This window comes from Heptranchias perlo, chromosome 31 (assembly GCF_035084215.1).
Source record: "Heptranchias perlo isolate sHepPer1 chromosome 31, sHepPer1.hap1, whole genome shotgun sequence".
NCBI lineage: Eukaryota > Metazoa > Chordata > Chondrichthyes > Hexanchiformes > Hexanchidae > Heptranchias > Heptranchias perlo.
The window spans coordinates 27,867,938-27,886,163 of NC_090355.1; the positions used below are offsets into that span (position 1 = coordinate 27,867,938).

At 44.6% G+C, this 18,226-nt stretch overlaps 1 protein-coding gene across 1 annotated transcript in view; it reads left to right on the forward strand.

Annotated features, from left to right (window-relative positions):
• Positions 1-309: 309 nt before the first annotated feature.
• LOC137300628 (SH2 domain-containing protein 3C-like) overlaps positions 310-18,226 on the forward strand; it is a 119,956-nt gene continuing 102,039 nt past the window's right edge. The window contains exons 1-3 of the mRNA XM_067969823.1: positions 310-602; positions 5,133-5,239; positions 17,343-17,423. Of these exons, the coding sequence (XP_067825924.1) occupies positions 5,197-5,239; positions 17,343-17,423 (124 nt within the window). The 5' untranslated portion in view covers positions 310-602; positions 5,133-5,196. The remainder of the gene's footprint in view (positions 603-5,132; positions 5,240-17,342; positions 17,424-18,226) is intronic.

The following is an 18,226-nucleotide window of genomic DNA, read 5'->3' on the forward strand; positions in this document are numbered from 1 at the left end:
GACCCCTTCATCACAATCCTGAGCTTTTAACTTGTTGTTGTCACTAGCTCCAATTCTTTCATTTCAAAGTAAGTTCTGTTGGGGGAATAAAGAGCCCAATTCAGGACAGAAATGGACATCCACCAACCCCTCCCCCTCCCTCTCCCCTCCAGATACAGACACACTACAAAGTATAGTACACAATTACAGTCCATTTCTGATTGGCTGGACGGTCAGTTCCTTTAAAAATGTTGGTCCCTCCTTTATCTCTCTCCAACAAGCCTCTACTGTGCGAGCTGCTCCTTAGCTCCAGTCTGGGCTCGTCCCTCTGACTGCACCATTCCATCTGGCTCCCCCCAGCATTCTTCTCATCACTTGACCTTCGCCCCTTGCGATGTCCAGAGTTCCTGCAGTGCAGCACTGAGGCTGGGCTTGTCCAGAGCTGAGACAAAGCCTCCACTGTCCATATCTGTCTGAGACGCTCCAGCCGTCGACTGCTGCTTCTATTAAATAGCACCGAAAGTTTTTTAAAACAAGGAGAAAAGTCGAATGTTTATTTCTGTAACAGCACAGAGAGATTTGCTCCATACCTGGGACACAGACTACAGGCTCGCAACCAACAGGTACTTTTAAACAGGCAACAAACTCTCTAGATTTTAATCATTCTTTCTTAAAAAAAAGATATTTTAAGTTGTAGCATCTCCTTTGCATGTCTTTTTCTAAGCATGTTTAATCGTTACTAGTTACGAGGGAATTGATTGATATTTGTGTATGGAATGGATTTGGAGTCAGTCCGATCTTATTAAATCAGCACAGGGTGTACCTGCTTCAAAGAAGAATCTGAAAACAGCCATTACATTTACACAAGGTTGACTTAATTAACAGACCACAAGTGTCTCCTGATTTACTTTATTTATCTTTCTAATGTTCTCCCCTCATCGCCTGAAGGGTCTGACTCTAGCTTGTGTACAGTGGTGTGGGTACCAAAGGATAGCCACTTGGGTGAGGTACCGGAGAGCTGCCAGTGCCCACAGTACTGTACCATACTGTACTCCGGCAATAGTCAGCACCCCCAGCACAGGAGGGGAGAGGAGGCTCAGAAACTTGGGGGGAAAGAAAGAAAATTGTTGCCTGCATTCATCTCTGTGGCATTGCATTTGATGTGGTGTGTGTCGTCTAATGGACACCCTGCAGCTACAGATGTCGCTTGGGTTAGTCACAGACTCATTCTCAGTATATTTTAAATGGATACAAATATTATTTATAGGACGAGAGAGTAGACCGGAGCACACTGCTTCAAGAGTCGGGTTCATGCGCTGCTTTGTACTGGATCTATTATTTTTTTTAAATACAGTACCGTTGCTTGGTTTAAGTGCCTCATGTTGCTGTACATTAGACTCAGTTCTAAGAAATTCAGTGGGCCCATACTTCTCGTCGTCTAATGAAAAACTGCTGTTCCACAAACAATACCTACCATTCTTAAAGGAACACTCACATCACTGAAGAACAAGAGTGCTAGGGTGATCATTACATAAGAATATTTGGAACAGGAAGAGGCCCTGCAAGCCCCTTTTGACTGATCTCAACTCCACTAATCTATCTTCTCACTAGATGCCTTCCTTCTCCTTTGAGAAACACCTCTAGTTGCCTTTAGGCCTTACTTGATAACTTATTCCACAAGTCTATTATCCTTTTGAAAAAAAAAGATCTGATTCCTCTTCTTACTCCTAACTTTCCAGTTATTAACTTGAATCATTTGGTATTCGAATCCTTCATAAGCTTGAAAGTTTCAATTTGGTCACCTCAAAGGCTTCTCCAACCTCAACCTTTCTCATAACTTAAATTTCTAACACCCGGTCTAATTTTCATCGTTCACTTCTGCACCCTCCAAGGCCAACGGTTTCCCTCCCATTATAAGATTCCCAGAACTGCATACAGTACTCAAGGCATGTTGGCTGTTAATAGGTTCCGCCATTGCAGCCTTAACATGCTTCACACAACAAATTAATTTTTGAACTGGAGTGACTGCTGTTAGCTCACTGCATGTAATTAGTCTAATGACAATGCGTTTGAATCAATTTTCAGACAAGGTGTTGAGTTTATGTGTTTTTTTCCCCTACATTGCAACAGTGGTGACACTTCCAAAGCACTTCATTGGCTGTAAAGCACTCTGGGATGTCCTGAGGACGTGATAGGTGCTATAGAAATGCAATTCTTTCTTTCTTTGTTTTTGTGAAGCTGGAATGAGAAGCCATGGTGTAGAAAAGCAGCTCCTGGGTATATTGGGAATTGGGTGCTCCGTTATTGCCACTGCAAGCAGACGCCTGGTGTCTCCCCGCAGCAAGAGGGAAACCTGAGAGGAAGGTGGTGCCTGGGCCACCCAGGCCTTCCTTTTAGCCTCTGGTTCAGTGCAGCACTGGTGGAAGTCTTTGGGCAGGACACCTACCCACTCCCTCGCAATCATGTCGTCCTTGGCTCCAATGTTCCCCGCGGAAAATTAATTATAGTTCGAGGTCCACAGACAACTCTCAGGGGTTTCATTTCACCCTGGTTAATACATTTATGTAATATACTGTTTAAAATAAACAGGTTAACAGTGGTAAAAATAGAACAGAAAAGAATTAACTGGTGTGCTACCAGAGGCAATGAAACCTCTTGTAGATCCAGAGAAGCAACTTATAAATGTACTTGCCAAAAACATTGCTGATGATTTAAATTCTAAGAGGTGCCTTGGCCAATATTTATCCCTTAACCAACATCATTAAAACAGCTTATCCAGTCATTATCACATTGTTGTTGGTGGGACCTTGCTCTGCGCGTATTGGCTGCCGCATTTCCTACATTATAACAGTGACTACACTTCAAAAGTACTTCATTGGCTTTAAAGCGTTTTGGGACATCTTGAGGTCATGAAAGGTCTATATAAATGCAAGTTCTTATTTCTTTTTTTTAATCACCTATGCAAGACTCTCCTCTATGGCCTATTGCAGGATTTTTTAAAAAATGAATGTATATTTCTGACAAGCCTGGATTCCAGCAGAGCTCTGTAATATTTTAACTGAATTCTGCCCACTATCACCACAGCTGGTGAAAGCACAAACTTACTGGGTGGCTTCTTTTGTATATTTAAGTCAGGGGTTGTTGGCGCTGTGTGTAAGAAAAAAAGCAGTGGGAACTTGCCCCCCTAGGGATCAGAATTGAGTTCACAGGCCTGTACAACTTGGCCTTCGTGCCCTGAAGGGCCTACAGTTAGTTTATGAGGGATGTCATGCCGTTACTAATCTGAACTGTCCGTTTGTAGTCTTGGTAATTAATTCTGAAAATGTGGGTTGCACTAAATCTGTGTGACTGAGGGGTCTCCCGGGCACCTTGTTCTCGTGTAACGGCCCCTTACACAGAGAGAGGGCCTCTCCTCCACGCTGACTGTCCATCTCCTGTACACACTGGACTGTTGGGTACGTGTGTTTAAGGCTGTCAGCCCGTAACCACCGCACTGCTCGTCCTGTCGTATTTTGAATGGGGAGTGGGCTGTTTGTCCTGTTGCTGTTTGCGGTGCAGTAACTGCACCCACCGGGATTGCTGAAAAGTCGCTGGATTAGAAATTTGTAACCCGCTGATTGCAACTTTTGTATTCTGGCTACAGACCAGATGCGACAGTATTGAACCATTCTCAAACCGTGTGTAAAGCAGGTTGGGCTCAGTATATTATCTACCCCCAATTTTTTTCTTTGGGGGGGGTGGTGGTGGTTTGGGAGTGAATGGAATTTCACATACTGAAACTGTGACTGTACATGCATAAGTTCTAATCAATTTACATTCAAGTCACTCTGAAAAGTGTGGGTAGATATTCCCACTTGGGTCAACACGACCTCAGTCTTGTGTAAACAGTGATTTCCCATATTTCCCACATTCAGAGAACAATTTTAACTTTTTATTTATACATTGGATCCCAGCAGCTGTCAACTTAACTTTGTCCCACTGACCACACCAGTACCAGGCTCAGAACGTCATTACCTCAATTCAAAAAAAAATTCCAAAAATCAGGAGCTTGGAACTGGAATGAACTCATCGCTTTTATTAATATGGGATTCTGGAAGCAACGACACATAATCCGTTCTGCCCCCCCAGGGAAGAATAACACGCTTACTCTCCAGAACCCCACTGTTGAACCTTTTCTTATTCACTAGAGGGTTGCCAACTCTGCTGTGAGGCATTCCTGGAGGTCAGATCACGTGACGCCTGAAAATGTTATTGCATTTACCTTATAAAGGTTGGATCCCCTGTTGTTGAGTGTCTTTGCTCGTGATTTCGCGCCAGCAGCTGTTGTGTGTGAACTTCAATAGCCATTTGTGGTGAAGCATCCCAAGACATAATAGCCCTCAACGCAAAGACCTTCATTCTCTCTTCCCCCTTGGTTCTTGCAGCAAGAATTATCGGTCTCCGACCCCTTGTTCCCCATTCACCCACCAGCGGAAACAATCTTTCACTATTTACCCACAGTAAAGTCCCCAGATTTCATTTACTCCATTACTGGCTGCTCCTCTCTGGGTGCTGCTCCCGTTCACCATATTGCTGCTGCTGCACCCAGCTCTGCAGGAAATACTGGGTCCAATGCCCATGCCCACCCCCACTGCATTCCCCAGTCTCCCCCCCCCTGCCTGTGCCACTCTCTGCAGCCTTGAGGGAGCGACATCACCAAGCCGGAGGCTTCTCTGAGGCAGCCGGTGACATTGCGGAGAAATTTAAAAATGCACGGTTCTCCCGGGCCGCTAGCAGCGGTGCCTGGGATACACGTCCCATTCCAGGAGACTCCCGGGAAATCCGGGAGGGTTGGCAACCCTAATTCACACCAGTTGTACAGAATTCAGATGAACCAAAACTCTTCCCATTGACTATCATTATATGAAATTCCAGTGGATTAATTCACATGCACCGTATAGAATTCCAGTAGATTAAACTCAATGCATGGTGCATAATACCCGGAGTGCCACAGACTTATTACACTGATAGAGTCCATGCCACCAGCACTCTAGAGGTATGCTGATTCTATTCACTGTGAAAATATTGTACAGTTGATAATATTAATGTTGCAATCTTGCCTTATTTTATAAGGAGCTAATGGAAGCTTCTTTTTCACACTGTTCTCTTCACAGACTATTTGTACTGCCAGTTTTTAAAGAGTTCTAACATCCCAGAAGCTGACGACATCCCTCAATCATGTCCAGCATCCAAATTTGCCCAAAACGTGAGAAATACAGAGGTAAGCAATTGACAGGGGGGCACTTAGCATGCTTTTAAACAAAATAAGGTTCTGATAATGGGACCGGAAGTATTAACAGTCTAGGTTAATGCTTAATGTACAAAATATGTTGTGGGATAGGATTTAAATCCCATTCCGAGCACAGTAAGTTCAAATCCACTCATGGGATATAAATCGTGGGTTTTCATTATGTGTTCTCTATTTCTAGCGACACCAGACAGTAACTAACGAAACACAATCTGAAAAGCGGCAGACAAACGCGAGTGAAAATGCATTAGGTTCCCACACGCACGCATCCAAAAAAGAGAATTAGGGAGCAGTTTTCATAATTTATCACTCCAACCATCTTGGAGCTCTGAACGGAGGACTTCTGGGGAATCTGGAAACTGGATCATTCCACAGCTCAGACTAGAAGAGCCGTGTGTTCTTCATGTGGATTAAAAATTCCGGTTTAAAGTAAAGGAAATACTCCCCCAGTAGCTGTGGGTAAATGCATCACCTGATAATAGTACCAACCTAGGGCAGCCTGAGATTCAATCACGGAGGTGGAAATGGATTATGGCTCCAAATCAACCTTAATTTTTTTTAAACCTACCTTTTTGTTGGCGGCTGCTTGCTAGGCCGCATCCATGGCCAATGCCTGCTGTGCTCTGGGCAGTCCAATTTCTCGGAAGGGGACCTAAAACAAGCGTTAGGCCTCTCATTTACATATGCAAGGGGCCTAATGCTTGTTTTAGGCAGCTGCCATGGATGTCTGAAAAATCAACTGACCCAATTTGGGGTCGGACGTATTTCAGGTACCATTCGGGCGTAGGAGACAGCACCGTGAAATTGGTGCTTTTGGGCCCCATTCTGAGCCTGATAAATGGAAGCAGTCCTGGGCTAGGGAGGGAAGGAATCAGACAGGATTTCTAATCCTGAGCACAAGGATAGGATTGGGCTCAGGAGAGCAGAAAGGGGAGAAAATTGGAAAGAAAATCCTCCCATGGCTGAGCAGCTGAGAGCAGCAAGCTGGCTTTAAGGCAACAAAAACTCTACATTTCTAACTTTGTTCCCACCTCCAAAATGGATAACAGGAGCCAACAAAAAAAAATGGTAAATAATATCTTTTACATTTTCTTTTAGGAGGAAAAAGGTTTTGAAAGCAAATAAGTTAGGTTAGATAGAAAAATAAAATGTAAGTTAAAAAAAATTAAAGTAGGAGAGAAATCAGAGCGAACAAGGGGAAAATAGTGAGGAGGGCAAACAGAATTAGTGTTTACATATTTAAAATTAAATGTGTTATTAATATTAATTTTAACAGTTTAGGGTTTAATATTAGGTAATAAATTTATTTGTGATGTTTGAGTAGTTTTATTACTGCAATATTGCTGTTTATTTTAGTGTCATAGTGCATAAGCTGGAAGCAAATAAAACCAGACACCTCAGGGAAACAGGAGCGGGATTAAATTGGATAACTCCCGCATCCGGGCGCGGGGGTCGCAGTGCGCGATTAACCCGCGCCCGGTCGTTGAGACGCAGGCAGCACATGAGATTTGTGCTGCCTGGCCATTTACCTTCGATCTGCAAGCAGCCAGGCCTAGCTACACTATTGAGTGGCTGCTCACCAGCAGGGGGATCCAATATCACAAGTGGCTAGCACCACGTAAAGGCAGCCTGCACCACTTAATTGCAAAATATAAAATCCGGGTCTGCAAGGAGTCTGAACGGAGATCAGACATGGCATACGTAACACACAGATGCAGGTCCCGTCCCTATGTTTACAAACTGTTGAGTTATGTTAAAACATTGATTAAAGGTTGCGCACTACTAAATCCCACATCCTCAAATCTGCACGCCAGACTTCACCAATCTGATGATCTAAGTTTGTACCAGGCCTGCGAGAGAACGTGCACCAAGGTTCTCTACTGATGCACTAGAGGCCTTGGTGCAAGAGGTGGACAGAAGGAGGGGCATCCTATATCCGTGGGGGTGGGGGGGGGGCAAGAGGCTCTGCAGATATATGCTCCCGAGGCAGTAGGGGACAAAGTCAATGCCAGGCACATAGCACCACGAACATGGATGCAGTGCAGGAAGAAGTTTAAAGCTTTCACACGAGTGGTCAAGGTGAGTGAGGTCAACTGTCAAGTGGCATTTTCTACTAACTGCACCACTAGCCGCATCCACTGCTCCACACACTACACCACCCATCACCCACGTACCAACAAACTCTTTCAATCAGTACTCAACTCTTCCAATCAGGCTTCCTCTCACCCTCACACATTACCACTGTTGCAAGCCGCACATCCACAACTCACAGGTCACACAGCACTGGCAGCTAGTCAACCATGACAGGCACATCACCCAAACATCCTGCAGGTCACTCACCGGCACACGTCCTGCTTTCTTGCAGAAGGTGGCGCATAACAGGAGGCTCCATGGAACATGAGCCTGCTGTCCTCTCTCAGGATGTCCCACCCCTGCCACTCTGCCAGTGCCCTTGCTGTTGCCTGTCAGTAAACAGCCCACTTCCTGTAGAGTACTGAAACTTTATCATAGGAAGATAGGAACAGGTGTAGGCCGTTTAGCCCCTCGAGCCTGTTCTGCCATTCAATGAGGTGATGGTTGATCTGTGACCTGTCACCTTAGCCCCATATCTCTTAATACCTTTGGTTAACAAAAATCTATGAATTTCAGATTTAAAATTAACAATTGAGCTAGTATCAACTGCTGTTTGCGGAAGAGCGTTCCAAACTTCTACCACCCTTCGCGTGTAGAAGCGTTTCCTGACTTCACTCCTGGCTCTAATTTTTAGGCTATGTCACCCAGTCCTAGTATTCAAGTAAAGGAGACCTCTAAAAACAGGTACAGATCTATCAGCAGCAGCCAAAAGCAATAATCCAGCAACTAACCAGTAACTCCTGCATGATCCCTTTAAATAACGTTGGTTGGGGGGGGGTCCTCTGTGCTGTTTACAACTCGTTCAGCTGTGCAAGGTTCAGACAGTGCGTTGGCTGGAGCATTGAGTTCCAAAATTGCATCTGTCCCTTTAAATCAGCGTTGCACACTGATATACTGCATAATCTCCCTTCTTTACATCCTGCCGGCATTAGTTATCTGTGCGTGCGCAAATGCCTTTACCAAGATGGTGATCGGCACAAGTCACGCGCGCGCATTCTGGACACGTACCGCCTCCAAAACGGACACTACGCGACCCAATTTATAGCCCGAGGTTCCCTGGACCTACTGGTATTCAAAGGTTGAAAACACAGTAACAGGTTTTCCAATTTGATACTTGGATTCTTTCCACAGAGTCAAATTGGAATCTCAATTCCATGGGATAAATCCAATATTGGGCCAATGTGAAGAGAAAATTCACAGTAAATAGCTGTTCCTCTCACAGTTCTGCCAGGCTGTTCAATTTTTGCTTGTTTACTTAGCTGGGCTTAATAAAGTTCAGCCCTGCACAGAGGTGGTGGCAGACAGGAGCTCATCTGACCTGCACGAGGCACAGAGGTGACCCATAAAACACGTCAATGGCGATTACATCTGTCTTGTTAGGAGGTTACTGACCATCATGCAGGGAGCAGTAGCGAAGATTCAAAGGACCACGTGTAACTTGAATAAAGAGCTTTTTTCACACAGGACATATGTCTGCTACTGGGTCAGAGAACGAGACTGAGGAACAAGGGGGGAGAAAGGATTACACTGAGCAAGAAGACAGCTGATATTTAAGGCAGGCTAATTTAATTAAGATATGAAGTTATAACTCATGCACTTTGGTTTGAGTGCAAAGCATGCCAATGGAGAGTCAGATTGACGATGATAGATAGAAGAGAACAGATGGTGCAATGCAAGCCCATTCTGCCTCTGTGAAGTTTTTGTTCAATTCTCCCCTCTCTTTTCTGAAAGAAAGGAAAAAGAACTTGGATTTCTATAGCCCCTTATCATATTTTCAGTGCTTTACGACGAACGAATGACTTTTAAGATGCAGTCACTGTTGTTTTGTAGGCAAATGTGGCAGCCAATTTGCGCACAGCAAGATCCCATGAACAGATAATATGTTTTTGGTGGTGCAATTGAAGAAGGAATGTTGGCCAGGACACCAGAAGAATTATCCTGTTATTCTTCAAGTAGAGCATGGGATCTTTAACATCCACCAGATGGTGTCTCAACTTAAAGTCCGAAAGACGGCACCTCCAACAATGCAGCATTCCCTCAGTATTGCCCTCGGTGAAGTTCTCAAGTCTGCAGTGGGTGTTTGAATCCACAACTTTCTGACTCAGTGGTGAAAGTGCCACAACCTGAGCCGAGCTAAAGGGGCTGGTTAATGCCGTGGTGAGTCATACAGAACAGGAAGGCCCCGGGTTCAATTCTTGGTATGCGATGAGGTAGCTGGTCCTAGTTGTGGCCATGATATGGGGTCTACCGTTGGCTTTCGCACCCCAGGGCAAGCGATGAGAGAAATCAGCCAGGGTTCCCACTCCCTGAACACTATCTGGTTCCCTCCTTCCCCTCTCCTTTGCTGGAAAGTGCATGTAGGTGAGCATCAGGTGAGCGCAGAACAGGGCTGAGCTGTGATGCCCCCCGTTGCCGAATAGCCTGTCAGCATTCGCCGTAACATGAAGGATGGCCACTTGAATAGAGTATCAGAATACTGGAGGACAACCTGCACCTGTGGAATTCTATCCCAGCATGAGCCCGTTCCTTCAGGAGAGGAGGGGGGAAGAGAGAGAGGAAAACAAAATATTGGAAGAATAACAAATCCCTACCCATAGACCTAATTAAAGGGAGATAGTGAAGGGTTGGGGGGGGGTCGTCGATATCCAGGTTTAATTACCATGGTCTTCTCTACATGGCGTAGTGTCTTGCAAAACGGGTTACTATGGAAACAAGATTCCCTGTAAGAAAGAACATTATTTTCAGCAGCACAGTTTATTTGTCAGGCCATTAAAAACACTCCTTAGGCTAATGAGGCATGGAGGACGGGAAGCACCACAGACCAGTAGCGCTGGCTGAGGTAAAGCTTCGAATGGAAAGGTTCTCGTTCGTTTTTTTTTTGCCTCCACCATTTTTTTCTTTTTCCTTCTTTTGTTTCCGCAGCATTTAGAAGCACACGTGTTCTTGCTTAATTCCAGCCACAGGACACCATCCTTTGTCGTGCCTGATGAGCGTGGCAATGAAACACAGACATTTTTAAAAGGGTCTCATCAGCATCTGCTCCCAACTAGTGCATCATGAGATATCATCGGCACTCACTGTGTTTAAAAAGAAAAAAAATGCAAGAGCCCCATCTAATGGTGCGACGGTTTAAATACACCACTAGGTATGGTACTGAGGCAAACAGTCCAGGAAGCTAGTGGGTTCCCAGTCTGTAATGCATTAGTCAGTCTCGGGTGGCAGTAGCAAGGCAGGAGTGGGGGGGGATATCAGCCATGGTTCCTACCCCTGATTATTATCCAGTGATCCTGGTGGAAAGTGCATGTGTTTGGAGTCAAGGCAGCGGTGATGCACTATGTGGTCGAATATCCTCTGGACATTTGCCACCTAGGCTCACACAGGAAAATACTACTTAGATGACTGTAGGATCATACCTCAGCCTTTATGAGAGGGTAGAACAGTCACTTCTCTCAAGATTCCTCGACACAAAACAACAGTTATGCGTAAAAACGGGGAACGACAATTTATCCAAAATCGCTCGGGAAGCCTGAAATACATGAGACTGACTGACATTGAGATTGTATATATACAGCCAGAGATGCAAGTAAGGGCATGTACCATATCTTTTGAAACCTGAGTAAAATTAGAGGTAGTAGAGGATCAGTCCTGTGTATGGATCCAAACTCCAGCATAAACCATTATCATCAACAACAACTTGCATTTATATAGCACCTTTAACGTAGTAAAATGTCCCAAGGCGCTTCACAGGAGCGATTATCAAACAAAATTTGTCACTGAGCCAGATAAGGAGATATTAGGACAGGTGACCAAAAGCTTGGTCAAAGAGGTAGGTTTTAAGGAACGTCTTAAAGGAGGAAGGAGAGGTAGAGAGACGGAGAGGTTTAGGGAGGGAATTCCAGAGCTTAGGGCCTAGGCAGCTGAAGGCACGGCCGTCATTGGTGGAGCGATTAAAATCGGGGATGCGCAAGAGGCCAGATTTGGAGGAGCGCAGAGATCTCGGAGGGTTGCAGGGCTGGAGGAGAATAGGTAAGGGGAGAATAAGTGTAGGGGAGGTGATAGCTGATAACGGAACTTCTTTGAGCTTCACAAGAGCAGTACCGCCTTCTGTGTATTTTAGGTGGTTGGCTCTGCAATCTCTAAGGAACTGAAATGCAGGCAAGTTTCCCAAATATGGGAAGCCTTCCCAGTGATCTGTTTAAACATCGCTTCGCCTATTCGGAAATCAATTACTGACGGTTAAGAGCAAGTGAGCCTCTTGGGTGGAGCGCTACTGCTTCCTTCTGCTTTTACAGCATGCGTGAGAAGGCGGGACCTCTCAGAGCTACAGCCCTTGAAGGGGAAGCAAACAGTTTTAACCCCACGTGACTCAGACGGGAGAGAAGCAGTTAAGATCTTGGCCCTGAAATTCAACTGGGCTTCTGCTGGTCTCCTGCTACAATTTCAGCGGGAGAGCAGCTGAACCCCCAAGGAAACAGGGGAGACCTTTGGCGTTTCCATCGTGTCTGCCAGTTTCCGCATGAACTTGTAAGGGGGCAGAACTTCTTTCCGCCCCCTCACAGGGCAAATGATGGGCTGGGGGCAGAGCCAGGGGTGGGGAACTCCCTTGGGCCCCGGAGTTCATGCTCCAGGCCCTCGATATGGACCCAGTGTATCCGTGGCAACTGATATCAAGAAAAATTACAGTACACCAGCCTCCAAAATAGGCGCATTTGGACCACAACAGTGAGATCACAGCAAGGAGGAAGTGTAGGATGACATTCTTGCTGCTTAGGAGAAACAAGAGGAGAGCATTCAGACCAGCAATGTCCAAACAAAGGATTCCTGGATCAGTCCCCTTGCTTGGCTGTCAGTAGAAGTGGCGACAGAGTCGGGGCCTGTGCAACTCTTCCCACCCCGGACAGGTGGTCCAACCAATTTCCAGGCACATGGAGCAGACGGGCACCAAAGAAGTGCCCCAAGTAGCAGTTGCACCCCTGACCCCATGCGAATGAGGTGCCCTCCCACTGATCTCGCAATCTCTGGCGGGGGGTTAGCGTCGGAGGGCCTGATCGTGGTGCAATTGCTGGGGTGGCAGCCGGTGGAATTTTGGAGCCCATGTATTTTCTCACCGTTTCAGAAAATGGATCACACACAACGTTGAGAGTCACACAACATTTCATTTTTATAATGGATGACCAACCTTTTTTGAGTAATGCCTGAGGTTCGTAGACTGGGACAGCACCGAGTAGGGGAGAAGGTGACACAAATCAGGAAGTAATATTTAGGAGATGCTAAGCTTGGATTTTAGAAGCCGGCGGTTTAGTCTGAATAAACACTTGTATTGGTGGGGTAATAACGAGCTGCTCTTATTTCCAAGACCCTGTAGAATCTTCCCTCAAAGAATAGCAAAAACAATACAAGAGAGACCTTGGAGTGTAATTGGTACAATGTGCTTACTCCCTTCAGGTGGCCATCTAGTGTTCAGTTAACAATGTGCACGTGCCATACATATCACCTGCAGATTATACATAGGAAGGGAAGACTAGAGAAGAGGAGTTCTGGGATCCTGGAAGGGAATGAGTTTGAGTAGGAAATGGTGATTAATTGCCACACGGTGAGATCACAGAAAGGAGGAAGTATAGGATGACATACTTGCAGCTTAGGAGGAACAGGAGGAGAGCATTCAGACCAGCAATGGCCAAACAGAGAAAGACAAGAAACACTGAGATGGAGAGACTGAGGCTGGAGAGTGAAGATGAGAGCATGATCACCATTCAGACACGGTGATGTCCCTGTCCCAGATATTTTCTCACCTTATTGTAATGATCTCAGTTCTCATTTATAAGGCTGCTTGCTCCTGGATCGTGGCTTTTTTTCAGCTGAGTAGCCTGGTGCTTTCCTGTAACACGGCAAAACGTTTTGTTGTCTGAGAACTGCGTTATTCTAATCAGAATGGAGTCTAAGTGGAATGCTATGGCACAGGGTGTTAGGGCACTAATATGCAAAGCTATGGATCAAACCTCCGGACTGAGTGTTACGCTCTCTTTGTGATGAGGCCCCAATTAGAGATGACATGCTTTCTTGTGGGGTGGGGGGCTGACCAATTCCTAGACAACAATCTTTCATCCCCAGTAGAAGGTGTCAGAGCAGCACTGGGTTCAAAACAGAGGGACTCTGTATCACGCAATCTGGGCGGAGGGTACAGATTGGTTCTGAACTGACATCTGATCCTGTCGGCCATCAATAGACAGCTGAAGGGTTTTGACTTTACTCAATGATGGTTCAGCTAATAAACAACCGGCAGCCTCAAAAACCTGCAGTCCCCAATTTCTATCCACCCTCCCTAAGCTGAGCCTTTCATTACTGATCCTTTCTGGTGTACAACTCCTTTAGATTCCTTGAGTTACGTCTGTGACATTCCATCAGAGCCTGGTTGTAAAGCAGCTCTTAAAGTAGATTGGTTTAATAAAATGAACATTCATCAGGCAACTGGCTGGGATTAATTCCTGAACCCAACAGTGTGTGGAAGTTGAATTTACGTAAGTGTCCCAGGTTCGTGGCTGGGTCTCGACAGATGACTGGTAACAGCTTCCTTCCACTGTTAGATCAGTTCCTTGACACCACCACCTAATGATGTCATCAGCAAACCACCCCCACCCTGAAAGTATATTGAAAAACTTACAATACTTTACAAGAGTTTAATGTTTCAAAGAGGTCCTGATGGTGGCACTAGACGTTTAGGTGCATGGTTGTTATTTTAATATAATCAGTGAGGCGACAAAAGATTTAAGAATGACACTGATGTCTGCTAAAGTGAACATTTGCTTACTTCACAAAATTGCTGATATTCTTCACAGATATTTCTGTGAACATTTCCACAACATTCACCTGAGGAAGGAGGAAGCCTCCGAAAGCTTGTGAAATTTAAAATAAATTTGTTGGACTATAACTTGGTGTTGTAAAATTGTTTACAAAAGTGAAAAAAGACAGCTGAGCCCAATTAGATGCACACCTGATCTGAACACAGAATTTGTCAGACCCAATGCCTTCCCATTCATCCCACAGAGTCCCAATGGATAAACTCCTTCCCATTCATTCCTATTGCATGCAATGCCAAATGGTCAATCCCCTTCTCATTGACTCCTAAGGATAACATGTTCCAGAATAAATTCAAAATTCCGATGTACGAGTCACACGTCTGTTCAAGTTTTAACCTACAAATATGTCGGGGTGGGGGGGAGGGCTTATTCATTGAGTTTTATGGTATTCACTTGCCACTGCTTTGAGCACTAAACATAGTTAATAAACCTTATGCCAGATCTCACCCTGCACAGCAGGAAGTCTAATCATATTTGTATAATCTGCTTATTTTTTTTCCAGACTGGATTAATGATGAAATGGGTCACAAAGATTATCAAAATGGCACCTTTCAAAGTGTGGTTTACAACATTCCTGATCCAAGGATAATCCACATCCAGGCTTAACATTTCTTAGCAAAATAATTCTGTGTTTCCTAGCAGGTGGTTACGGTAGAGCATTGACAGAGCGAGGAGCCACTTGGTATGGGGATGGAAATGTAAATAAATGGCAAGCAATTAATAACTACAAAAAGTTCCCCACCCACACACAGTACAGAGGATCCTGGGTTTACAGGGTTTATTTCACAAGTGTTTGACTATCTGTGAAGAATATCAGCAATTTTGTGAAGTAAGCAAGACGGCTTTTTTTATTTTGTCATTTTTTTTTACTTTTTCCCCTGCTCCCCCATATCACAGCCCATTTCCAGTCAACTATAGGAGCCCCTACACCAGTCCCAGCTGAACTCACCTAACACAGCACAAGCGGGGGGCACTGAACCAGGGAGGGGGGCTTCCAGGTCAATGTTACTCAGCAGCAAAAACGGAGCATTTATCAAAAATGTTTTACTCAGAGAGATTCTCTCTTGTGTGCCTCCTGACAGCTACTTTCTGAAGGGGCATCAACAGGGAACAGGGAGCAGTTTCTTTACCCAACCTCTCAGCCTTGAGATGCTGTAGTAAGACGTGAATTACACTGATATCTCTTTTATAGGGGCTCGCATGCAGATACCAGTCTAGGGTTGCCAACCCTCCAGGATTGTCCTGGAGTCTCCAGGAATTAAAGATTAATCTCCAGGACACTGCTGTAAGCAATCCAGGAGAAAAAATCATGGGGGCGTTAAAAAAATTATGTGTTTTATTTTCATTTTTGAACATGTTCGTTTATTAGGTAGAAAAATATTGGAGGTGGCAAAAAAGAAGGCTGTTTGACTGACAGCCAAGAATCATCCAATTGGGTAACGGAGAGTCTGTTCACTTTCCAATTGGTGTGGGAAGGTGATGCGCTGTGAGAATGGTTGTGTCGGTCGACTAATGGCGGGAGCATGGGGGCGAAGTGGTTGAAGGTGGGAGTTCGTGTGCTGAAACATCCAGGAATACGTCCAAGCAGAGTTGGCAACCCTATACCAGTCAGTTGTGACTATTACAACAGCTGACTCTACAGTATGCTCACTTGATTGAACTTTTATCTGGTCCCTCTTCTCTGTTTCACATTTATCCACAGTTCAGTTATTAGCAGGTTATTTATAACATCTATTGATTGTGGCATCTAGATGATGCCGAGTAATGAACAAGTGAGGAGTGTTAACATTTATTTTTTGGGGAGTCTTTGTGCTCATTAGTGCTGGGAAATGGAACATTTCGCACCCAGGGTCAGTATCAGGCACGCTCAGATCGAGTACAGTCAGGGTTAGTCATGGAGGAAAGCTCTCTCTGCAACATTACTCAAATTGGACAGGACTTTTTGAGAGGAATGTAAGTAATTTATGTTTTGCAGATGGGATGTAAGTTTTCGCTTCCTGGAACTGTAAGAGTCCTATGTGAAGTGAGCTCCCAGCAGTCGCAGCTCAGGACCTGGTTGAATCAAATCCACAGCGTATAGGTGCCCGTCTCCGAACACAAATTGGCACTAAATTTGGAACAACTGTAATGCCAAATTGGCCAAAATGAGCCATGAGGATGTCTTGGGGGGCGGGGGGATTAAAATAGGGGTACATGTCTGAGGCACAATGGTGAGGGAGAGTAGAGAAGATACTACTTTGTATCAAACTCATACTGTACCTGACTTGAGGCAACATTTCCTCTGGTCATTGTGTGCTAGCAATATTGTAAACACAACCAATCGATTTCTTATGTTCACTATTTCTAAGAAAATCCTAAAAATGTTTTATAAGAGCACATTTACGATATTGCTAGAAATAGTGAATGGAAAAAATCTTCCCGCAGGTTTACGATATCACTAACACGTAGCGATCAGAGCAAATCTTACCGCCATGTTTACAATATCGCTAACGTACAGCGACCGGGGCAAATCTTCCCATCATGTTTACAATATCACTAACACGCAGCGACCGGAGAAAATCTTCCCGCCATGTTTATGACGTCACTAACACACAGCGACCAGAGCTAATCTTCCCCTGGGAATGTTTGACGCTGACACAGACTGCAAAAAGTAGAATATCATCCCTTTACCTCGACAAGCACAAAAATAAATAAAACGCAACCACAGTCTCCAATGGGTTAAAGGGAAACTCCTCAGAGAAATGAAATGAATACAGATGTCTTGGCTAACTGTCAGAGAGAAACCATTAGCTGGCTTACTGCATTCTCAAGCAAAAAAACACAGAAGAATTCAAACTAGGTAAGAGATGAAACTGAGAGTTCAGAAAAGAGTCAGTAAATATGACATTTAAGATGCTTCGAGATGCAGAAAGTGACCTTGTCACTCGAGAAGGCAGCCAAGGCATTTGACAGCTCTCAGGAAGTGACTGTGTAATGATTCAATGCAATAGGCAGAAGGGGAGCTGCCACTAATGCAGTGGAGATGTTGTAAAAGTATGAAGGTCGCTGGCTGACACAGAGGAATGTTTTTTTTTTCTTCGTAACAGTGCATCTACCGTCTTTCACTGCCTTTCCAAATGAGAGAAAACCTCTAACAACAGGAGCCAACATGAGTTTGAAAAAACTAAGTAAGTGTCGACTGTTGATTTCACTATGAAGCTGAGAAAAGCAAAGTTGACTTGTGCAGATAAACGTCTTGGGCTGTGGTGCAATATTGAAGTGTCAAACGGTTTAAAGGGAAAGTTTTTTAACAGAAAATATGTACACGGAGTGTGACCTTTGCAGACTCTCTCAGTCTTCATGCTGATTTTCGATACTCTGAGGCCTGTGTATTCCAGTGTGAGAGTGGTGTGTGTGTATTGGGGGGAGGGGAGAGGGGGGGAGGCAGTAGTATTTTAGGAGTGGTCTATTTTTTTTAAATGTGCTGTTGGAAAAACAATCCATGACATCACTGAACCAGTTGGCAACAGACCCCCACAGAGAAAGCTCAGCTCCCCTCTCACAAGTATTATTATTGTCAGATTAATCAGCTTGGACACTATTATGTTTGAAGGAAGGAGAAAAGTAGAATTCCAAGATAACTTCAAAATGGTGTACTTTTTTCATGGTATAAATGGTAATGGAAAACTTCTGTGCTTCACAGCACTGTTTACAATTATTGGTAGTGGACATGGTTCATACTGACTTACTGCTTCTCTTGTCTTGAGACAATATAAAAAGGGGCGTATATAGGGATTAAAATACAGTTTTAAAATGCATGGGTAATCAACTGAAGCTGCTTCTGGATATTTTCTAGTAAAAGGCCTTGGAGCAGATTATCTATCTGCCTTCATTGCCAGTGAATGTTGCAACGCATAGAGGGAATATAAAGACATTGAAAATAGAGAGAATGCTTAGACACATTTCTAGTTGAGTACTTAATTAGAATGAA